The 25638-nt window shown below is 35.2% G+C and overlaps 1 protein-coding gene across 2 annotated transcripts in view; it reads right to left on the bottom strand.

Annotated features, from left to right (window-relative positions):
- Window positions 1-1207: 1207 nt before the first annotated feature.
- LRP12 (LDL receptor related protein 12) overlaps window positions 1208-25638 on the bottom strand; it is a 72131-nt gene continuing 47700 nt past the window's right edge. For both annotated transcript variants that reach the window (XM_026495584.4, XM_044382654.3), the window contains 5 exons: window positions 20290-20425; window positions 11654-11856; window positions 8851-9955; window positions 7177-7309; window positions 1208-3489 (listed from right to left, as the gene is read on the bottom strand). In XM_026495584.4, the coding sequence (XP_026351369.1) occupies window positions 2623-3489; window positions 7177-7309; window positions 8851-9955; window positions 11654-11856; window positions 20290-20425 (2444 nt within the window). In that variant the 3' untranslated portion in view covers window positions 1208-2622. The remainder of the gene's footprint in view (window positions 3490-7176; window positions 7310-8850; window positions 9956-11653; window positions 11857-20289; window positions 20426-25638) is intronic.

A 25638-nucleotide genomic window follows, 5' to 3' on the forward strand; every position in this document is an offset into this window, starting at 1 on the left:
TTGAGAATGTATAAGAGCTCTATAAAGTGAAATGTGAAACATGTCTGAAGGAAATGACAATAAAAAAAGGCTTGAACAAATGGGCACCATTTTTTGATAGGCACCATGATTAAGAAGCTTTAACATGATAGATGTCAAATTTTCCTAGGTTAATCTGTAAAATTAAAACTGTCCCCCCGCCCAAAGTACTGATGGATTTGTTTTGTGAAACTCAGTAGGTGAATTCTAAAGTTCAAATAGAAAAATAAGCAAGAATGTATGAAATATTTAAACGTTAGTTATTAACGGTGTAGGACTAGTATAAAAAAAGAAGGTAGATCAATTGAAGAGGAGTCTAGAAATATATCCAAGAGATATGTAAATTATCATATGATAAAAGGGTCATTTCAAATAGTAAGGAAAGAATGAATTATTTAATAAAGAGCTTCAGGATAAAATTAACTGGGAGAAAAATGGAGCCTTAAAATCAGGATAGACTGTGATTTAAATGGGAAAAATCAAGTAACAGAAATACCCAACTTTAGTTTTAATATTCCAACTCAAATAGATACATTTTTCCCTTAAAAAAAGGTGCAAAAAAAGTATGCATAGTATGTTACATTTGTATTACCATATATGGCATTTATATATATGGATACATTTATGTATCTACCTGGTATCTATCTCTGGAGGGGTATACAGAATCTGGTATGGTACTTATCTCTTTGGAAAGGAACTAAAGGATGGGTGTCAGGGATAGGGGAGAGACTTACTTTTTACTGTTTGAACTAGGAAGATGTATTAGCTACTTAAAAAAAGAAATTAAGACGCATGTCAAAAAACAAAACCAAGAAATGTATATAATATAGTATATTATTAGTAGGACCTAAACAAGATTAATTAGGTAATGCAAATTCTGCCAGGAAAATATTCTATAGGGGTCTGAAAAGCATCTGAAAATCATATAAAAAGAGAACCGATTGAGTTATTGCATCTTCTAAGAAACATTAAGAAGCAGCGTTTTCTAAGGCAAATTTATTCAGTTCCTTAGGAAGTTTTACCCTCGATTGCTGGTGTAACCTACTGTTTTACTACAAAGTGGTTAAAGAAGACTATCCGCCCTTTTTCCTCTAGACACACTGCATATCTTACAGCTTGAATCTGTTATCTGTACTAAAATGCAACAAAAATAAAGAGCAACTCTGATTTAAAAAGTACCTCAAGGCAATACAAAAAAAGTGATTTTAATTTTTGATACATATTAAAACATTTCAGTCAGTTCTTCCTGACAGCATAACACGACAAATACACAAGACCTCAAACATGCTTTAAAATGACATTCGGCAAAGTATTGGAAATTTAATAAATAGCAATAATCACACACAAATACATTTTTCATACTCAATCATTAAGCTACTAAAACAGACAGCTAAGGAATAAATAAACAAGAACTGACAATAAAAAAATATGTGGGGTTTGCAATTCATTCTACTTAAAAAAGGGGGTGGATCTGAATGATTTCTTAATTTGCTTTTCGACATGTAGCACGATCCCCCCCATGAATAAAATATATTGAAAATCACTCTTACAATAATGCAGTCTTTAAATACGACAAATAAATATGAAACCAGCAAAGCAATTTCAAGTTGTAATAAAAATGCCCCCCCCCCAAGCTATGGAAATATATAGTCATTGTGATAGCAAATGACAGTATTTAAAGTGATAGTGCTTGTGCACTAAACTCATCTGTGACCTTGATATGATTTTAGTGCAAATCCCTAGGGTCCAATACAAGCATAACCCTGTACCAGGGAAGGACATTACCAGTTGGAACTTATCTTGTACAATTTTTGTACATATTTTATAAAGTTCAAGATTTAATGCATAGTAGAGTATCTTCATCTGTTTAATTCTGTCCCTAAATAGAGATGAAAAAAAGAAATGACTTGGGATTTTTACCATTTGGCTTGTACCATATTAGAGTATTAAAGTCAACATTAGAAAATCTATAAAAGTTTTGTTTTTGCCATTAATTTATCTAACTCTACCTAAATTTCACATCACTGAATGTTAAACGTAAGAGAAAAATTTTTAGACAAGGTTTTTCCCTTTGACAAGTGCATGTTATGATGAAATCCAATAATATTTAGATAAATGTTACATAAATAAACACACAGGTGAATATAAGGGGCCTTTTTTTGTACATTAACAACCCTAACATCTGGTATATTAAGTTGCAAGATGTATTGGCAAAAAGCATAAAGGGTTCAATTAAAAGAAGGTATTATTTTGTACAAACAAATGTTTTAACATAGGAGAGAGAAACTGACAGTTGAATGAGTTTCAGCAGCCATACTTCTACCGTGAACTACAGTACCAGGATAAAAACAATTAGAAACAAACGGAAGAACATTATTGAACAATATGAATACATAATGCAATTTTAGCTGCTAAAATAGTAAACTCTAAAGTTCATAGAGTTACAAGTTGTTTAATTTAACCATGCAGGCTAAGATATGATAATAAGAAATCACCCTGCATCTTTTTTGTTTTTAAATTAAAACGAGTTTAATTGTGAAGTTACAAAACAACGAATGGATATTGCTCCAACTCATACACAATCTCCCTCGCTGCGATTCGTACCTAACAAAGTAACAAAGCCTCGTCATCACTCGTCTCCTGTTTCAGTGTTGCTTCCAAGCAACTGTCCGGTATCTGGGCAGTGTGGACAATACCACAGCGCTCACAGGGGCCGTCTCGATTACTTGGCCTTACTCCAGGGTTTGTGGCGCTGTATGGCTGTCTAAACCCTTGTCCTTGATCTGAGGCAAGATCGAGAAGAGGTCTGGAGCAGTCGTTCACATCAAAGTCTGAAGTTCCATCAGAAACTGGAATCAGCATTTCGACATCATCATCTTCTTCTCTTCCATGTGCCCCATTATCAAGCTGTCTCAAAGGACTCTGGTTCTGATTTACGGAGCTGGATCGTCCTAACGTAAAACGTACCCAGCGCAGCCCCTGAGTCATTCGACTGAGTGCGCTTGTGAGCTGGTGACGAGCCGGACTCACACCCGGGGGCTCCACACTTGTCGCATCCCTTCCGTTCTCTGTGTGGCCACCTCGCGTACTCGGAGTTGAGGAACTTCCACTGGCTCCCACTGTTGCTTCTACTGCTGTCGTGGGAGGGACTTTCTGGGGCAAAGGAGCTGCAACCCCCCCAGATGCTCCTGCCGTATCTCTTCTCTCATTTTCTGTGTCTGTGTCGTCGGACTCCACGGAAAACAAACTTCTGTGGGTATGATTTCTTTCAGGTTCTCTGCTGGTACTCTGACTGGGGACAACCTCATCCCCATCTGCTGAGACCAAAGCCAATGACCCCGAATGACGTGATCTTGCAAAGTTAAAAATACGATTCCAAATGTTGCTGGATCTGCCTGCCATCGGAAGCCTGATTGAAGTAAATCCAAGCTGAGATCGTACTGCTAGCCTCAGGTTTTCCAAAACAGAAGCCTACAAAAAATAAGAAAAGATCTTAAGATAGCTAACGATGAAGTATGAAAATAAAAAACACCCTCTGAATAAGAATGTGTTGTGGTTAAAGATGCTATTATTGATTGTTAGGGTCCACGAAGGATGAAGTAAATTCTCTCATCTATACAGGTTCACCCTACTACAGAATCTAATCTGTAACTTATACCATTGTTCACCTGCTTTAGATTTTCTGGACACTTCACTTTAAAATGATGTTCAGTATCAATTACAACAACTATTTCATTTTAAAACTGCCCACTGTAATCCAATCTAAAAGCGTACCGAAGCTGAAAAATAAAATTATTTGATACTTCTCTAGCTAGGAATGGAAACTAGGCCCTTCATCTGTTTTATGCTTTTTTTTTTTTTAAAAACATAGAACAAGTGAGATTTGATTTACAAAACTGAAACTTTCTAAAACATGTGAAAGTTACATTTCACAGTTGGTTCTCAAGGATTTGCTGAATGAATGGACAATGAAGATTGATTTTTATTGTCATAAATAAAATTATTAATTAATTTGTAATACAGCAGAGGAAACGAGCTAAAAACCTTAATTTGCTTATAGCAGTACACAATGGTAGTTGAGACATTTGGACTCTTCTCAGTCTTTAAAGTTTTATCTTCTACAGCTTAGCGTTAAGCATAAATTATCATATCCTTGTTCTTTGAAAATTTACTTTTTCCTAGATGAATACATTTATGGATTATTTTTAGGACATACAACATTTATTTAAAACAGTCTTTAGGCTCCATCTAGTGGTTATAAAAAGGAGCATTCAAACTTGGAACAGACACAGTTTTCAGTTGTGGCATTTGGTATTTAAAACACAGTATTTCCAGGAAAGAATGGTAAGTTGATGTACTCCCTTTTCAATGATGATATAAATTCCCTCTGCCAAAATGAATAGCTCCTGCCTTTACTCTCACAGAAGAAATGAGGGAAAGGAAAGATGTGATAGCATGTGCTCTTTATCTTTCTTCAAGATGGGTATTAAGTTTACTTGTAAAACATAAACTCAGTAATATAATTCAGAGAAAGCAAGGAAACTACTTTCATAGGAATATTTAATAACCTAGCCTTAGTAAAGCACAGATTGTCAATAAGAAATCTGAATATCAGCATCACAGATTTGCTATACAAATGAGTCAAGATGTTCCACCAAGTACCTAATTATAAACTGAAAAACAAAATGGTTCATATCCTTAAGGAACTTCTCCATAGATGTGGTCCTCACCATTCGGCATCTGAGTTCTAAGGCTTTTGTGTGAGCACCAAGTTAATCCAGCCACGAACAGAAGGCTCTGCAGCTAAGCTTCCCTTCTATGCAGCTATCTCCCATCAAGATCCACAATGCCGACTTTCACATTACAGTCAGTCATAGCGAGGTGAAGCTCTCTACCTAGTTATAAGTCTGTTTAATTAAAATTAATTTAACATTAGATTCTATAAGGGGATCTCATGAATGTTTTAGGAATAATTTTATATACTTCCTCAGTTTATGATGCAGAAGAAAGCATTCTTTAGAATACATTTCTATTTTTGAATGGGATAGTAATTTAGAATATTGTTTTTCTTTTTAAAAATTCTTATGAAAATTTGAGAATTTGTTACCAAAAGTTTTAAACTTGAAAGTTTAACCTCATAAACTGAATAAAATCCACCTTACAATTCATAAACGTACTTTTAAAACTTTGTTGAAGTAGAATTCCCTCCTAAGGGTAACATAAACCTAAAGGATGGTGTAGTATGTAGTAAAGAATTAAACCGTACCGCAGTGAGGTCTGACTTTTGCCCTCTACTTCTGGGATGTGATCTCTAAGCTCTTACAATGTCTTCTATGACAGGGGTGTCCCTGCCTGGGGCCTTGGGGCAGCCAGATACAGAGAACACTGTGTCTGAGGGGGAGACTGGAAGCCACACCAGCAATGTGATGCAGGGTGGGTGCTCTGGGTCAGCGCTATCAGTCAAACTCTGCAGGGGCTGGGGACTGAGATCAGCCACATGTACAGTCATCATTCCTATGTGATGGAGCCCCAGTAAAAACTCTGGAGGCCAAGTCCTGGGTGAGCTTCCCTCCTTGGCAATATTCTGTGCACACTGTCATACACCTGTGTTGAGAGAGTAACACTGTCTTGACTTTATGGGGAGAGGAGAACTAGAAGATCTGTGTTTGCTACCCTCTTGAACCCTGTTCTATGTGTCTTTTCCTTTGGCTGATTTAATCTAGGTCCTTCCTTGTAATAAACCATAACCATGAGTATAATAGCTTTTAATGGGTTCTGAGTCCATGCAGTGAATTGTCAAAACTGAAAATCATTTTGGGAACCCCTGAACTTATAATTTCTATAAAGATCAGAGCTGCCTTATGTAGACTGTGCTTCCTCTAACTAGACAATTGGCTAAACTCTTGAAGGCAGCCTTAGGGTAAAGGGGTGGTGGGTGGCAGATGGTGGAGTGGGTGGGTGGGTGGAATTAACCACTTTTTGAGTTCCTATCTAAAAAGAAACCTTCCACATGGCAGGGTCAATAGACTATAGCTTTTTCCTATTTTGGACACAAAATTCCAACCAGTGGAACTTCTGAATTGTTTACTAACAAAGTAACAATCCAGAGAAATGTTTTTAAAACTATAAATTCTCACCAAATATTTCCTAAAAGTCAAATAAAGGTGACAGACTGTAATCAGTAATCTTATTTACCAGAAATTAGATCACTGGGAAAACAATGTTTATCAAGTTTTATAAATATTTCTGGATGAATTTACATTTTTAAATGTATACATCCTTATGCCTTTATTTTTTAAAGATTTTATTTATTTTATTTTATTTTATTTTATTTTATTTTATTTTATTTCTTTAAAGTAGGCTCCAAGCCCAGCATGGAGCACAATGTGGGGCTTAAACTTATGACCCTGAGATCAAGACCTGAGCTGAGATCAAGAGTTGGACACTTAACTGACTGAGCCACCCACCCAGTCGTTCTTGAAAAAGAAATTTTTTAAAAAGTGCTAATAGAAATTTAAAGAATTCAGAAACATTAATAAAGAATGAGTTACTATTTAAAGAAATGATATGAATTCTTAAACACTATAAAATCTAGCTGTGAAGAAGTTTTCCCTCAAGTCAGGTGGAAATGTTAACTTCATTGCAATTACTTTTATCATTAACTAGTTAACCAGCATGTTACTAATATGTAACCAGTTACTATTTAAAATACTATGAATTCTGAAACACTATAAAATCTAGCTATGAAGTTTTCCCTCAAAGTCAGGTGGAAATGTTACTTAGTTGCAATTGCTTTTACTTATTAACTAGTTAATCTAGCATGTTACTAATATATTACTAGCATACTAATTTTAACATTCATTCTTAATCTTTTAGATGTTTAGTTCAAATAGAAAATAACTTACCAAACTTGACTTCTGAATTTTAATACGCCAAATGATCCTAAACAGTAAAATGCTTAAGAATCACATAACTAAATCAGAAGAATGAAAAACTGATTTTGTAGCATTTGTTAAAATACAACGAAACAATTAAAATTTCAAATCCTCCATATATTTAATCCTTGACTTGACTGCAAAAATTATGACAAAGGTCCTTTATCATATATACAAATATAGAATTCATTTTATGAGACAGAAATCATAAACTGCAACATACCTGATTAGGTGAACAAACAGGAAAATCTTCAACTGGTGGAATTAAACCCTGAGCAATCAATTGTCCATAAGAGGGAGGAGCTTCTCTTCTTAGCAATTCTGCTTCCACTCTTGACAACTGTGTTTCAAATGACCTTTGAGAGAAAACAGGGTGATAAAAAGGGTTCAAAAAAAAAAAAAAAGGCAAGACAAACTAATGATTTTTGAATCAAGAATTAAAACAATCTGAACCTTAATATATTTGACCATTTTTAAAGCTTAGTCAACCAACATTTATTGAATATCTATACCATTCCTACACTGAGAATACCAAGATGAAGAAGACAGTCTGTCCTCATGGGGCTTTATATTAGAAGCCTGGATCACTAAGTTCTAATGAATTAGAAATCCCCATAAGAGGTAAAGGTATGAGATTTTTAAACCCCTAAGAACATAAGGGGCTTTGGATTTTAGGTGGAAGTAATCATCCAGTTCAACACATTTAGTTTACAGATGAGGAAAAGAGTGAAATGAGTTGCTAATGTACTTTCTTGCATAGCTTGTTCCTAAACTCAAGACCTCGGACTCTTCATTAAGCTCTTACGCTGCAATGTAGTAAAAAATCTTCTGGCCATTTATACTTGCCCAAAGACAAGATGCAGCATGATTACATTGATTCTGTGCATCTATTAGCTTAGTTGTCTGGGACATGAAGTTCCTTGTTGAATCTATTATTTGTAACTCTCCTGGAATGTAGGGTCACTGTCTCCACGACAGCCTCCTAAGGGACCTCTCTCTGCCATCAGCTTCTCCCAGGTCCAGTCTATCCTGCACCACGTGGAAGAAAACCTTCCTGCAGGTCACCCTTTAATACTTAACCATTTCTTACGTAACTGAGAACTCTGACACATGGCTCTTATGGTCCTCCACAACACGACACTAGCCCATGTCCCAAGCTTCACCTTTCAGCCCTTCATATGTACCTTAGGCTCTAGACATCCTGAACTATGTGCTACTTTTCCAAACAATGCTGGGGATTCCTACTTCTATGCATTTTCCCAGGCTAATTTTTTCAACTACAAGACCTTTTTCCTGTCTACATTCTGCTTACAGATTTCAAATGGCACTTCTTCAATAAAAGCCCTTCCATAATCCCCTCATCAAATTAGGCATCTTTTGACTTTTATACCACTTTGTTTTATAGTTCTTACAGCATTTGTATTTTCGTCATCTTATTCCACCCACCAATGACTTCCTCCTAACTCTAAAGTGCCTGCGAAATTATGCCTTATTCATTTTCTACTCATCTGTATAGTGCTTTGAACATAGTAGGTTCTCAAATATTTGCAACTGTCGAATTCCTATTTATAAAAACACGGGTTAAAACATTACAACTGAGAACTGCAGCTTGCAAAGTTCCTATAAAACAGATTAATCTGAAAACAGAAACTGGCAAATACAGATTGCCTTTTCTCACCTCATAACTCTAAGTATTTATTAGTTTTTAAAATGTGTTTAGCCTCTTGGGTCTTAATCTTTTCACACTAATTTCATAAATCATGAAAGACAGTTATCTATTTCCAAAAATGGTATAAAACCAAAGTCTAACACTGATGACGCTAAAGTTCTGCTGCAAACACTGGGACCATGTGTATTGCAGAAGGCACAACCACTACAGTTTTGTCTTGATACTGACCTTCGTTCAAACATTCTCAGAGAATAGAGCTTACAGGTACATCCCAGGGCAATGACCAGTAACAGGCCACAGATAAGGCTCCCTATGACGGCTGCAGTTATGACTCTCGTCGGCACAATGACAGGGCAATTCTCCTCATCGCTGCCGTCACCGCAGTCATCCTGAGAATCACACACCCAGCTTTCAAACACACAACGATTGTTTTTACAGTGAAAATTTCCTGGCTGGCAAAAAAAGCAGTTTTTTTCATCTGAGCCGTTTGGGCAATGATTCTGGTAGTTGCAGCGATCAGAACGAGGATAACAGACACCGTTTCGGGAACAGGGGAATTCTTCCTTCTGGCACATGGTGCAGTTTATTTCATCCCTTCCGTTTGGGCAATGCCAATACCCATCACAGCGCTGCTGTTCTGTGTAACACCCCCAGTTACCCCCACAGGGTATTTCCCAAGGCAAACAGAAGCCATCTACTTGGTAAGTGGCATTAAATCCCCTTGCAGCGTTCACTTTGTCAGCGCAAAAATGGACCCTGATCTGCCCGGAAGAAGAAACAACCGTAAGAGGTGCATGAGAATCAAAAGCCGTTAAGACACGCAAAAGCTTGTGTGGATTCTCCTCTAACCCATCGTATATTTTGACGTAATCGCCATAACCAGTACCATCGAGTTTAAAGTCGGTGAAGCGTAAAATGACTTTACGATGATCACCAGTGTCTATTAACCAGGTGCAGTTGCTTCCAGGAGGATAGAAATCCGGGTAATTGGGAGAATTGAAAGTACCGTAGAAATATTTTAGCCACTGCCCACAGGTCGGCATGTCACAGTCGATCTCGTCTCCGAGGTCCAGGCAGTCAATGTTGCCATCGCATTTCAGAGATTCGGGGAGACACGTGTAAACCTTGGTGAACCGAGACAGACACTGGAACTGGTTGTAGGCACAGGGCTGAAAGGAAGCGGATGTCGGGGGGTCGGCTTCTCGGGCGCAGACCTCCTCGTCAGAGCCGTCTCCGCACTCGTCCATGCTGTTGCATTTCCAGGCTTCAGGTATACACTTGCCATTGCCACAGCGGAACTGATCGCAAGCACAGTTGGGTTCTTCGGATTTCCCTGGGAGGGCGTGGGGAGGACGGAGATGGAGAGGCAGGGAGAAAAAAAACCATACTCTTTAAAAGATACAGAACAGCAAGTGGTATTTTTATAATAAACATTAAGCCCAAGCGATAGGGGTTTAAAAAAATCTTATTTTAAAAAACAGATTAGGTTCTAATGGCAAATTAATATTGGCTCAACACATTAATATTGGCTCAAGAATTCGATTTATTAAACACCTATTGCTTGTTCCATGAAGACCTTTGTATTTTGACCTAAAGCAAAGAGAACACAAACCGGGGTTGCCAGAAGGGAGGTAGGTGGGGGGGATGGGATGGAATAATGGGTGATGGGTATCAAGGAGGGTAATTGCTGTGATGAGCACTGGGTGTTGTATGTAAGTGATAATTCACTAAATTCTCCTCCTAAACCCAATATTATGCTGTGTGTTACTGGAATTGAAATAAAATCATGGAAAAAACAAAAGGGAGGAGAACAGTTCTGCTTTTGTAGAGAGCTGTTTTACTGCAGAACATTTAGTAATCTAAGATACATGAGCCAATAGACGATATTGCCTAAAATTTTTAAATAGTTTACTGTATAAACATCATTAGAATGACAGACGTATTGAAATAAAGAAAAATTCACCCACAAAAATCACCTTTCCAAATCAATTCTTTTCATATTTTTTGTGTTCTTTTCTAGTTCGTTTTTATATATACAATATTTTGCTATATGTGTCATATAGCATACACTATTTTGTAATCCTATTATATAGACCCAAATTTCTGCTAAGCTTATAAGATTAGCTTTATATACAGTTGATAATATTTCATGTGATCATAACACAACACTTCCATTTTGTAATTCTACTGTTTAACACAAATGCAAAACACTGCATGAATCTGAGCTAAAGATATACATTTACTCATCAAAATAGTAGGGGGAAAGAGAGAAAAAACTTGAAATGCCTATAGAATTCCAATTATTGTAGTGTACCATCCTAAATATATATCAATGATGAGGTAGGGGAAGAAAATCAAACATGAGATCCTTACGGTCCCCAAAACGAACAATGTTTATGACAATACTTCTCCACTAACAACTTACTTATTGGTAAAGAGGTGACAGAGAATGTGCTTCAGAAGCTAAATAAGTATTACAAAGAAAAAGCAGTGTATTTGTTGAAAAGACGATGACAAATTTTAGAAGATGTAAAATGATTTTCAACAAAAGTATATAAAATTCTAATACTCTGAGTTATTCACATATGTATAATCTGGTCACACTTTTTGAAAGAAAAGATTCAGAATAGTAAAAGAAGACTTCTGATACTACAAACCATGGAGTGAAACGGAATGTCTTTTCTGCGAAGCTGTAAAGACAATGGTCATTCAGACACACAGAAACACATTCTGAGGCAACTTTCAGGTTCTCAGTAAACACCCGAGGGAAAAAATGTTACTTTTAAAATAAGCGTATTTAAATATTTAAAAAGAAAGTTGACCTTAGTTTATAAAATTGATCATTTTATTAGAATGTACAAAACACCTTTTTGAGACTGTGCCCTAGGGCACCTGAGCCTTCTTCAATCTCAATAGCCTTGAGGCTTAGTCAAAATTAAATGGGTATTGTTTTAGAAGACTAGCCCCAAACTGACTTGGTATATACTACAGAATTCTGCTCATTGTCTTTCTTCTTTTTTTGAAAACACACCTGAAAAATATGCCAGTCTGAAACCCTTTCTAGAGATACTGTCATCGGAATGGAACCTGATCCAGACGTGGTCTTGGGAAGAAATATATGGTGGTGGAACTGTCGAACCACAAGCTCTGTAACTTTCAATGTTCTTATATGTTTCTATCGTCAACCAGTCCAAACTGCATCTTCTGGACCCTTGAATATCAAAATCCTGAAAACTAGAAATAAAAAGTCAGAAAAGGCTATTAATAAGGGTAATTTTAGAAAAAAATTTTCAGAATAATACAATATAACTGAGGACTTTATTGTAAGCCTCCATATTCGCTGATTCTCCTGGGTTTTCCAGGCATACTGTCATCAGCAAACAATAACACTGTTTCTATGTTTCTAATGTTTATACCTCTTTCCCAGATTCTCAAACAATACTTCTTAAGTAATACCAGATTCCAAAATAATGCTAAAAAAACCCTAGGTAATAGTTGGCACCTTGTTTCTTTTTCTTCTGTTTGTGTGTGTTTAGGAAGGACTACTTCTAAATCAGAATATCCTAATTGTCCTGTATTTGAACTAGAAACACCACTCCATAATCTGATAAACTGAAGTACACACAGAGAATGTCAGTCTCCTCTTAGATTAGACTGCTTCATTTTCTTGCTTAGTGAAAAGTTTACAGCTTACATTTTCAGGTGAGCAAATAGCACAAATCCAAGGAAAGTAACAAAAAGTAAAAACAAACAAAAAATCTTTATCAGTGAAAAATCCCTAAGATTGGGAATACTTTTTTTTTTTTTTAACAGAAGTTACGTTATAGTCAAAGACTATCTTGTCGTTCACAAAATATGGGCATGCAAAAAGGGCAAAAAAGTCAAAAGCACATATAAAATTAACTACTGCTATGAAAAAAGAGAAACTAAAGCACTATTTTCCAATAACATGTCTCCACCAAGCAGGGAATATCTGACTTTATCTCCATGCCTCTGCCTCAAATTGTGAAAATGAAATTAATTATTCAAGGATTTTTACATCAGGATATTTCCTGTTTAAATAGTCTGAGTAACTATAAGAAAAACTGACAGATAATCTGATTGTTACCAGTTTTTCACTATTCTGAACAATGCTTTAAAGAACTCTTGTATGTATCTCTGCATGAGCAAATATTTCTATAGGACAAATTTTTCTAGAAGTAGAATTGCTAGGCAAAAGACAAAATTCCACTTTAAATTTGACAGACACTGACAGAAATATTTATACTAACTAATTTCCATTGAGTTTTATGAAAGAACCTTATACTCCATGACTCTGGAAAATTGGGATATTCTGTTTTTTAAAAAAACTTTTACCAACTATTTTGCAATTCCTTATTTACGGAGATTGAAACACTTTTTCCTATGTTTACTTCTTATGTTTATTTCTTTTCCTATGAATTGCTTTGTTCTATCATCCTTCATCAGAAATTTTTCTTATTCACTTAAAAATTCTCTATGTAGTAAAAACATGTACCTATTTAGGGGTCTGTCTATAATGCAAGATATAGGTACAGATATCTGTACCCACATTCTCTCCAATAGCTGATGTCAGTCATTGGTTGGCACGAACTGACATCTCTCACTGGGTTTTATGTGCACTTTCCTGAAGACTAATGATGTTGAACATCTTTTCATGTGCTTATTGGCCATTCTTACATCTGTGAAGTGTATGTTCAAGTCTTTTGCCCATTTAAAAAATTGAGTTGTTTCTCAAGTTATTCAATGTTCTCAGAGACAGGTCAAGATTTTTACACCTACTTGGTTTTATCATGCATGGAACATTCTCGTCTGGTCATCCTGCACTTGTGGAGGTTTGGTTCAGCTTTGCCCTTAGTCTTAGGTGAATTCTTAATTTTAGGACATTGTGTTTACTTATAATGTATGACATTTCTGTGGCTTCCATAAAATCCCAGGGAATTTACCAAGCTCCTCAAACTCAGCAGGTTTCAGACTCCAAACGCTGCCTCAGCCACAGGGCACAGCTGCTGAAATCCTGGAGTAGCTTTTTCTACCAGGTTTCTTAGTGTCTCTTAAGCATGCACAGTTCAGAAAAGAGCAAAGAATTTGAGAATGCAGATGTAAGGGCTTCCTACATTGGGGCTCTCTCCTTTCCAGGACTTGCCTTTTCAATTTCCAGCTACTCTGACAGGCTCAACACCACCGTGATACCACCTCAAGCCCACGAGACTGTGGTGGTCTGTCTGTTTGAGTTCCAGTTACTCCGCTCTGCCTGGGGAGCTAACAGGAAGCAAATGTATCTCACCAGTGTGGGTCCTTTCTTTCAAGGGTTTAGTTCCCTTTAGCTTCTGCCATTTCTATTTACTTTCTAGAACCTTTGAATAGTTTTAAAAAAATTTTTATCCAAAGTTGATCATTATTTATGGGTGGGCTAGTCAGACTCAGCTAAGGAATCCCTTAATACACTTTTACCCACTAAAATGTTTAAGATTGAGGAAAGCAGGATCCTTGCCCAGAACAAAAGAAATGATCAATCAATATCTATTCATGTATACACTCTTGGATTTGGTTTGCTAATATTTCATTTAGGATTATTAAAATACATTTAAAAGTAAAATTAGGTTTCAGGTTTTCTTTTTTTATGATTCATCGTAGTTTATAGAACAAAGATGCTGATCACATACCTGTGCCCTGTGCCTGTTTAAAGTATAGATCTAGGGTAGAAATTTTCAATTTCTTCATGTTTTTTGGTTTAATCAGCTTTCCCTAAACTTTTGAGCCACCTTTGATAATTTAAATTTTTGTAGAAATCATTTTATTATTAAGATAAAATTTTACTATCAAGGTAAAATTTGTTACAAAGCTGAAACAGTACTTTCTTACACTAAAAATTTTTTTCATATCTGTGGGCTTTATATTTGCCTGGATTTTCTATAGAGATGAGCATAGTATTAGCAAACATGGAGAGTTTCATCTCTTCCTTCCCATTTTTCCTATTACTCATTTCTATTTATTGTCTTTTTGCATTGACTCAGGGTTTCTAGTATAAGCAGTGAAAGCATGCATCCTCATCCTCGTCCTTGGTACTAAAATTAACTTCAATATTAAGTTTGATTGAAACACTTTTTAACAGATACCTTTTATCAAGTTAAGGAATTCCTTATCTATTCATTTAGTAACACCTGCCTAAACTATTTGGTTTTAGAATTTTTATCTGAATGTTGATTCAATTTCTTTAGTGAAGAATCAATTCTTGAATCAATTTTGGTAATGTACAATTTCTAGAAAATGGTCCAATTTATCTAATTGTATAACAGTGTTACCATAAACTATTCATAATATTCCCTTATGACTTTAGAAGCCTCTATTATTGTATTTATAATTTTAGACACTTTTGCTCATTCTTACTTGTACCTTTTCTCTTTTTTCTTCAGTCTTGCTTTGAGACTTGTTTATTTTCCCGAGGTTTCCAGTTTGTTTGTTTTATTGAATCTTATTGTTTATTCCCTCTATTTAATTATTTTCTGGTCTTATCTTACTGTAATGGGCACCTGGGTGGCTCAGTCAGTTAAGTGTCTGCCTTCGGCTCCAGTCATGATCTCTGGGTCCTGGGATCCAGCCCTGTGTTGGGCTCCCTGCTCAGTAGGGAGTCTGCTTCTTTCTCTCTCTCCCTCTGCCCCACCCCACTGCTCATTCTCTGTCTCTCAAATAAATAAATAAAATCTTAAAAAAATTTACCCTGTAGTTTTCCTTCTATACTTTTAAGAAAATGCTGAGCTTGTTTATTTCCCATTCTGCTTATTTTTAAGTCAAGGCATTCAAGCTGTAAATTTTTCGCTAAGTAGTCCATCAATGTGTTCCAACAGATTTAATAAGTTAATACTTTCATTATGGTTATTTTCAAAATATTTCATGAGTTCCAGTGTGATTTTCAGCATTAGTGCAGGAGTTTTTTAGGCATATGCTTTCAAACATATGGGTTTTGTTGTTATTTCCCCCCAGTTTTTTATTGTGGTTTCTAATTTAACTGCATTGTGGTCAGAGAACACAATCTGAATAATGCAAAGTCTTAGAAATGGAATTCAGAATTCCTCTGTGTTTAATACATAATTTTTTTGTAAATATTCCATATGTTTTTGAAAACAATGCATATTCTCTATTCACTGAATATAAACATATATAGTGTTCCTACTGGATCAAGCTTGTTAATTTTTATCAAATCTTCTATCTTTACTATTTTTGTTTAATCTATTGAATTCTGATTAAAGGTATGTTTATTAACTTCCACTAACTGGATCAAACTTGGTAATTCTTCATATTCTGCTGCTTTGCATGTATTTTAGGCTTTGTTATGAGGTACACAAAATTTACCATGATTCCATCTTCCTAGTGGATTATTTCATTTGTTACTAATATTTTGTGTCTTAAGCTAAATTACATCTACTGTTAATCTTCCTACACTAGCTTTCTCTATATCAGTATTTCCAAAGCTTATCTTTTTCTATCACCCCTTCCTAAGCTGTGTTTGTTTTAGGTATGTTCTTAGAAGCCCTTTATAGGAGGGTCACACCAATCAACAAACCAATAAACCTGATCAGACTGTCTTTAAAAGGTTAAATGAATTTTTTATTGAACACCCCTTCTATTGAGGGAGATGTTTCATTTTCCTCCTTTCCTGTGTTCTTTTGTATTCATAGGTTTTTTTTTAAATTTCTTTTACTTTACCAGATACTCAAGATTGCTATCTATTTTTTCAGTAGTTATCTTTAGATGTTGTAATTCAAATACTAAAACATACTTTTGTTCTAATTAAGGCCAAGTAAGAGTATTCGGTGTTTCTATTCTCTTTTCAAATTCTCAGATTTGGTGGAAAAATTTACAACCTTATTTTCACTAATCTCTAACTGAAATTTGGCATTTCACTTATAAATATAAACAACAAACCATGATAGTATTTACAGTACCTGTCACTCTGTCGTCAGCAGAAATCACAGATAATTACATTTCAGTTTAAATATCTAGAATAACTATTTACACTCAAAATCACCTTGAAATTACAGTAGCTGTTAGAATCATCACTTACTAATAGGTTAATAGCATATATTACTATATTACAAACTTGTAAAAATGTTCCGATAGCTATACCTCAATATAATTGGTTCCCTTTGTAATAATATGTAGTATGACTTATGAGTTTAAAAACATTTAGAAAAGAATCTATACATGTCACTAACTACCAAAGTGTTCACAGCATAAAAAAGGTTAAGGAAAAAAATCCTGATGCACTTGTGATGAGCAGTGGGTGATGTGAAGAATTGTTGAATCACTATATTGTACACCTGAAACTAATATAACACTGTATGTTAACTATACTAGAATTAAAATAAACAAAAACAAAACAGTGAGGGTTATCATGTCTGGAGTAAATTTGTGTTTGGATTTTGTTGGCTGTTTCTGTTAGTATTAATATTTTCCATACATTCTGGAAATAATGCTCATTCTGTAGAAGCTTTTCTGGTTTTCTCTCTCTCCTTTTAACCCACTCTCTTTCTGTATTCTCCTGTCTGTGTTTTGTAGCTACGTCCACCTGCGTCCATTCCAGAACAATCTTAATATGGTGGTTCAGAGGATTACAGATCCTGTTGTGGAGTCAGTAGGTAGCCTGGTTAAATTCCTCTTTGTAAGGGTATGTCCTCCCACCTCTCTAAGTTTTCAGCCCCATACAAGTTCAGGCAGTGGTTAGTGATTAATGCAAGTTTTCTTCAGTCTTCTTTTTTTTTTTAAATTAAAAACAAAATTTTTAATTTTTATTTAAATTTAATTAACATATAGTGTATTACTAGTTTCAGAGACAGAGCTCAGTGATTCATCAGTCTTATATAATACCAGTACTCATTACATCATGTGCCCTCCTTAATGTCCATCACCCAGTTACCTTATCTCCCCCCCCCCAAGCCTTCTTTCTTGAGCAAAACACCCTGACTCTAGTCCTTGGCTTCAAGCAGGGAATTAAAATCCAATCCTCTATCTCTTCTTGTTAAGATGGCCTTTGTTGATTTTGGTAAGTTTCAAGGGAGAGGAGTAAGGTAAAAATGCCTTCATGTTACCTCTTTAATCAGTTTTATAAGGAGAGCTCTAAGTACTACTTATACATTGTTCATATAACTTTAGTTTCCCTTTTTTATCAGATTTTAATTTTATTTTAAACTCAGGAATGAATGTTTTCTTTTTATCAAAATGCTTTAATTTTTTAAAAGATATTTATTTATTTATTTATTTATTTATTTATTTGACAGAGAGAGAGAGAGCGAGAGCACGCACAAGTAGGCAGAGGGGCAAGCACAGGGTGACAAAGAAGCAAGCTCCCCACTGAGCAGAGAGCCCGATGCAGGGGTTGATCCCAGAACCCTGGGATCATGGCCTGAGCTGAAGGCAGATGCTTAACTAACTCAGCTACCCAAGTGCCCTATCAAAATGCTTTAAAGCGTCTGTCTATTCTAGATAATCATATACTTTTTCTTTGACTTGTTAATATAGTAAATTAATTTAGAATTTTCTAATAGTGACTCACTTTTATGTCTAAATGAGCTGCATTTGATCATGGTATAAATTTCTTTTGAACAATTTAAGATTACACCAATATTCACAAGTGAAACTTGACTGTGTGTGTGTGTGTATGTGATCTTTTTAAGGTTTGGTATTAAATGATAATGATTTCAGTAAGAACTAGGACAATTGCTTTCTGATCTCATTAGGCTGTATAAATCCAAATTCATTAACCTCTTCTGGAATTTAGGAAATTTTCCTTTAAATATATGGCTTATCTCTAATTTTGTTCTGCATTTCAGTACTGTGCTTGGTTTTAGTGTTTCTTTGTAAAATCTCAAGGGTCCAACACATGATCAGAACCAAATGGCAGTATTTCACGTAGCCTCCTCCGTGCTGGGAAGAATTTCCAAGTTTTATGGAACTGAGCTGGTAGGTGGCAAATTTAATTTTGGGGTTGGATTTTTAGGTTAAAGATAAAAATCTCCAAAAACTCTAGTTTTATGTTGAAAGAAATCCAGTACATGGAATCCCACGGTAAAATGCTATTTTGTAAACATGTTTATACTTAGTCGTATTATAAGTAACAGAAAATAGGCACATTGTCCAGGTTCCAACACTGGCACTGTTGCAGAAGGATAATCTTAATGGCACATGCTACCAATCCATCAGGCAAGAGAATCACACTTCTCAGAGAGAACAGTTTCTATTCAAGCTCAGCTTCAGCGTTCCAGAAGAAGTGGCCTGGGGCAGAAGGGACCAGAGCAAAACAAACCAGATGGCCCCTGTTTTATGGCTTCCACAGAAAAAAGGGGGACTGAACACAGCTGTGCTTCTCCAGAGACACTGGTTGTCTCATTAGTTAAGGGATATAAATAAGGAAGATGGATGAAATAGATGAAGGGGATTAAGAGGTACAAACTTCCAGTTGTAAAATAAATAAGTCACAGAGATGAAAAGTACAGCATAGGGAACATAGTCAATATATTACAGTAACATCATATGGTGACAGATGGTGACTACCTTATCATGGTGAGTACTGAATAATGTAGAGAATTGTTGATCAGTATGTTGTGTGCCTGAACTAACATCACACTGTACGTTAATTATATTTCAAAAACCCCCGCAAAAGTAGGCTAAACTTACAATCTTATTTTTAAAAAATGTAAGAAGGGATTTGAGTCTGTGATCTGCCAGGTCTCTTCTAAATCTAAAATCCCATACTTTTTACCTATAAAAATGTTACTAATGAAAGAATGTTGAAGATGCCTTTGTGCTGTTGCAGACACTGCCTCTGAGATAGGCATGACTTTCTGATTTGTGTTTCAGTTCCCACTACAGCTCTTTGTTGAGGCACAGTATTTTTTTCTTTTTCTTTCCTTCAGGCAAATTTTTTTTCTAATAGCCTTGACATAACTTCCTTAAGCGAGAGCGTTATCTAGTTCCACTGAATCTTTTCTCCTTAGCATCTTATTCCCATAGTGCTTTTCCGCAATTTTAAATGTTTTTAAAATGAATCTAATCTTTCTTATTTATATTTATTAGAATCTTAAACTTTTGTTTATTTCTCCTAGGAATCTCTTTTATTTTGTATTCTTAACAAAAGTTCTTTTGTTTCAAAGTTATATAAAAAAGAGATTTTTCTAGACACATTATCAGCTTGTTTCAAGTTTTATATACATATATATACACAGGTAAACACTACAATCATGTTTTAGCTTGTTAAGACAGAGGACTCTACTAATGAGACTAAGGTTATGGGCTAGATCTCCAAGTGATTAGTGAGTTTTGTTTATTTGTCCCACAGCCAAAGATTATACCTTTGATCCTAATAAGCTATTTTGCAAATGTGCACCTTTTGTTAAAAAGGTGATCTAGAAGAATATGGATGGCTCAGTGGAAATCCATTACCACCATCAGAAAATATTCAAAACACATGCCCTTACAGTAAGGCAAAGGATGGGCCATTATTCCCACCCTTAATATGGTACTGGTAACTATAGCTTATTACATTTTTAGAAAATTGTCTTTTTATATAACTGCATGCTGAGTGATGATACCTGGAAACTGAATTTATATCTTGTGATATTATACAGTAATTCAGAAAGGTATCAGCATTACCTTATAGTAATGATTTCCCCTGGGTTTGCCCGTATGAACCAGCTGCAGTTGATTTTGGCAGGATATTCGGAAGGCCAGCCTGGGCTTGTGATTATACCACTTGGTGCTCGAATTTGTTCTGGAGTCTCTCCACAAGCTGGAAGAAGCCAAAGCAATCCTAGCTAATTATTATACTTCAAGACAAAGCAGTAAGTCAGTGTTTACTTAAAAAAAAAACAAAAAACCCCACACTTCAGACATCAAATCATATACAATAAAATATGCTATCATCAACCTTAAAGATCTTTTATTACTCTAGTAAGATATTTTATTTTCTTCCCTTTTAGTCAAAGTATTTCTAATTAAGTTCATATTTTGGGGAGGCACAGAAGTTTTCAAATTAAGTTTACAAACTGAATAACAGTTTAAGAGTCAGGATTACTGATTCAGCTACCTTTTTTCTTTTAAATTCTACCTTTTTATCTTTTTCTTTTAAAATCTACCTTTTTATCTTTTAAATTCATTTTCTTTATTATAAACTAACTATAAAGCTCAACGTTTACTGAATTACTGTGTTTAGATCTTTAAGAGTACCATTTTGGTTTTTGGACACTTTAAATTAAAAGACTATTATATAAATAGTCTTCTGAACAAAATAATGAAGGGAAAGCACATATAAACGCAATAGTAAAATGATGGATTGTTACGAAGTTAGCAGATGACTGGATAAAGACAGCAAAGCACTATACTTCAAAATTACTGCAAAGTAGTTCTTTAATTTATTGTTAATATTTCTAAATTTTATTACAGGGAGATAAATGATTCCTAAATTATTTTAAAAATACAGGCTTGAAAAGGTGACTAAAATATCATTATGTGATTAGATATCTGAATATCATGAAGAAATACAGAACCAGCTTAAACTACTACCAACACTTTCCTGGTTCATTCTCCTTGCATTATCTTGAACTCTCAGAGTGAAACAGTTCACATCTTACCTATCCAGAGGTCAGCAGATAATGTGACAATTTATTCTCCCTCAATTTAAAAAAATAGTCATTGGGCTACAAAAAAAACACAGGATGAATGTTTTAAGCTTTCAGTAAAATTTAAAACCTTAGAACCTCTTATTTGATGTAATTTCAACATATTAGATTATTTGATTTTTAAAATAACAGCAGATTAGAAGCAGCAAATTAGAAGTGAGGAGAATAGCTGCCAGGAATACAGAGACAGTTCTCAGAAGTGATGGGGGCAATTTTCAGAGAAAAAAAAAAAAAAAGTATGTGCTGAACTTAAAAACCATGACAGCTCAGAACATGTATAATACTGCCTATTTTCCAAAAGGCAAGAGAAGACCCTCCTTTCATAATAATTAGTAGTCATACCTAGCTAAAAGAGTTACTGAGTGAATACATGAATCCTTGCATGCAAAGTGCTTGGTGTAATATGTGGCCTGAACTTCAATGCTTTTTGAGTTCTGCTGTTAGCTTAAAAATTAGTTCACCCAATTTGTAGATAGGCAAGTATCCCTATTACAATTATAATTTGTAAAAATGGCCTTTTTTTTTTTGATAACAGAGGTTACAGTCCATTCAATTAAGGTTAGAATGCTAAGAAGTGTACTACACAATTTTACACAGTTTTTATCTATAATGATCAAAATAAAGCTAGCTGTATTGCTGAGTCAATCCTTATTTCTATAGAATAACCCATTCCCCGAAGAAAAAATGCAATCCAGGTTTTAAAAGCACACTTTACTGAAGAAAAAATGTTCATGCCTAAAATGGGTCTACCCTGGAATTAGGTAGGGTACATTGCACCAAAGGGATCTTGTATTCAATCACTTTTAGAAAACAGACTCACAGAATACAAGGAGGTAATATATCAAGAACCTACTACACTTCTTATTGCCCACTCAGAGTCAAGGCTTCCAAATTTGTTTTGGTTACATTTCATTAAGAGTAAAATTTCTCGGGGCGCCTGGGTGGCACAGCGGTTAATCGTCTGCCTTCGGCTCAGGGCGTGATCCCGGCATTATGGGATCGAGTCCCACATCAGGCTCTTCCGCTATGAGCCTGCTTCTTCCTCTCCCACTCCCCCTGCTTGTGTTCCCTCTCTCGCTGGCTGTCTTTCTCTGTCGAATAAACAAATAAAATATTTAAAAAAAAAAAAAAAAGTAAAATTTCTCTTACAAAAAATTTTTTAAAATTTTGATAAATGATACTTTAGAAAAAGACAAAATTTACCTAAATGTGAGCTTATCGACAATGAAGTGCCAGAGGTTTGCTTTTAACTTTGCTCTAATGAGTTATCCTCATAATAAAGAAAAGAGATCTTTTTCTTTCTTCGTTATCTCTTCCCAAAGCATTCGGGAGTAGTACACGAAAGCAAAAACCAGGTAGGAATAACTTACGGCAAAGCAGACAATTTTTAGCCTTTAAATAAATGGATAGAATAGTTATAGGGGAAAAGCTAGGAAGAATTTCATTAGGTTTTATTAGGTTTTGTTTTAAATTTCTCCCCCCTGAATACCTGAGAAACCCATAGGTGGTGCTCTTATACCAAAAACTAAGTATGTTACGCTCTGATACGGATGCTCAAAAATACTATTGTGAATATTTTATTTTCATACAACTGCCCAAGGATAAGATACACCACCCATAAATAAGAATGGATATTTTAAGATTTAGTATTTTACATTCCTAATTCAATAAGTACTTTAAAAACAAAAGGATAGTATCATGTTTCTCCCTTAATTGGTTATGAACACGTATTTTGATTTAATTTTGCACATTTGCAACATGACTGAGTTAGGCATTTAGTTTCAAATCCAGCCGGTGGCTTTTTATCAACACATTTTTGCATGTGCAATACATTGGGCATGTAGATAAATATACTCTAGAACAACCATAACTTCTTCCTTTCTCTACATAAGAAAGAGTAAATTCAAATGCCAAAAGAGTAAGATTAACATTAGAAACCATTAAGAAAATTTTCTGTCCCTTTTCGGTTAAGAATTTGCATATATCTATATATCTGGGTAGATTTGGAATCTTAAGATCTAGATGCTATCTGTCCTACCTGCCATTTACTGGCTTTGTCATAGTGTAAACTACTAAACCCCTTTGGGTCTTGGCTTCCTTACATGTTAAAATAAGAAGCTGCTATTTGAATACCTCTAAGGTCTATTTTAGCCCTAAATCATGCCCACCCCCATCTCCCATCATCAAGATATATTTCTACTACATTTCTGATGGCTCGTCAGGATGGACTCATAAATTTTTCCTTATTTTCTCACTTTTCATTTTCTCTTTGGCCTACTGAAACCAGACTTCCAATTCTTAACTCCATAAAAACCTTGCTAGCAGGCAAAACCATCCTTGATCTCACTGCTGAATGGAAGGGATGCTCAGTCCCCATCCTACTTGATCTCTCTGGAGTATCTGAGAGGGATTTGTTTTTTCTTGATACTCTACCTTGACTTTGCTGACATCACGTCTGGCTCACCTTCTACCTCTGACTGTTCTGTGTCAGTTCTCTAGTTCTAGATCCTCCTCTTCAGCCGGCTTCTGGAAGGCTGGTGTTCGCAGTTCATTCCCAAGCCTTCTGCTCTCCTCACTCACTACAGAAGGTCTCACTACATCCTACAATTTCAATATGATCTACAGTTCATGGGTTTAAGATCTCTAACCCAGAGATTTTGCATAGTCAAATTCCCAATGGACGTTCCAACCTCAAATTCAACATGATCCGACAGTGTATTTCCCCAATCTTCCTTTTTATCCTATATTCTGAATCTTTATTGTCTTAGGCATCAGCTGGTTAAAGGAATAATCATTTTACCTAATTCAAATACAAAGGAAATTTAATATTACAGGCGATTCAAGGATTTCTAAGCATAGGAAATAAATCAGGACTTAACAGCGACTACAACTAGCAATTTCCAAATCAAACACTGAGACTGCTTTTATCACCTGTTACGCCTGCTTTATCTCCCAACATCTATCCCAATCTTCCAACTGACTTTCTCTGAGTCCTCTATTTTTTGTTATTTCAGTGTCTTCTAATGATTTCCCATTCTTAACTCATTGTAACCCTACAGAGCTCAAGTACTTACCATCAACTGTAATTTCAATTTTTCTTAGTTTCCTATATTGTTATTCATTTTATATCTTTTTATATGAAAGATTTGTGGTGAGTTATTGTTATAATCAATGATAACACTTAAGCCTCCATCCCTCACTTGTAAATAGGGATTAAAAGACTACCTACCACCTAGTGTTACAAAGGTTAAATACAACTATTATGGTAAACGACTTAGCACACTGCTTGGATTACAATAAACTGTCCATAAATAACACCACATGATATACCAAGCCAGACTGGTTTGTAGTAATGTCTGGAATGCTGTATTGAGATGTGTTCAGACTAAGTGGGAAAGAGCCAGTGACTATTCATTTAATATGTACCGGGCACCATTATGCTGTGGAAAGAATGAGAAATTATGCCACCAATTAACTCGTTATCTGACATGGGCAGAAGCCAGGGTAAGGATAAGGTTGTGGGATACCCACAAAACAATGCTTTAGGAAATGAATCTCTTTTTGTTTTGAACTAAACTGTTTATATAATTCTACTAGTCTGAACCTCATCCTTCTAGACTTTGACTATACACCCAATTTGTGATATACCAAACCTGACATTCTTTTACCTACATTTATTCTACCCATTCCTTCTCTATTGTGGATACATAATTAGTTTAGCTACATACAGTATGATTAATTCTCCAGTGAGAATTAGGTTATACATAACTGGCAGATAGAGAAATCTTGTCAGTATAATGCAAAGTTGTGAACAATTTTATTTTTGGCATGTAAATGATTTGAATAATCCAAAAGCAGGAGATTTCACAGCTTAAGAAAAAATACAAAAACCCTATAGGATGGCCTTCCTTTATTGTCGAGTGGTTACCTTACTAGCTTAAAGAACTGCTTGACTTTCCTCTATATTAATTTATCTTGGGAAGTCACGAGTACAGATGGGGATGTGAAGTCATTTCTCTGCCATAAAAACAAAACAAAACATTTTAATAAAGGGTATAATTCAGAGATAATACATATATCATCATCATCATTATTTTTTAAGATTTTTCCTTTTAGGGGTGCCTGGGTGGCTCAGTTGGTTAAGTGTGTGACACTTGGTTTCAGCTCAGGTCATGATCTCAGAATTGTGAGCTCTATGCGTTACGCTCTATGCTCAGTGGGGAGTTGGTTTAAGATTCTCTCCCTCTACTCCTCAGCTCACATGCACAGGCTCTCTCTCTAAAATACATAAATAAATCTTAAAAAATAAAATCTTTTAAAAATT

This window comes from Ursus arctos, unplaced genomic scaffold, assembly GCF_023065955.2.
Source record: "Ursus arctos isolate Adak ecotype North America unplaced genomic scaffold, UrsArc2.0 scaffold_6, whole genome shotgun sequence".
Classification (NCBI taxonomy): domain Eukaryota; kingdom Metazoa; phylum Chordata; class Mammalia; order Carnivora; family Ursidae; genus Ursus; species Ursus arctos.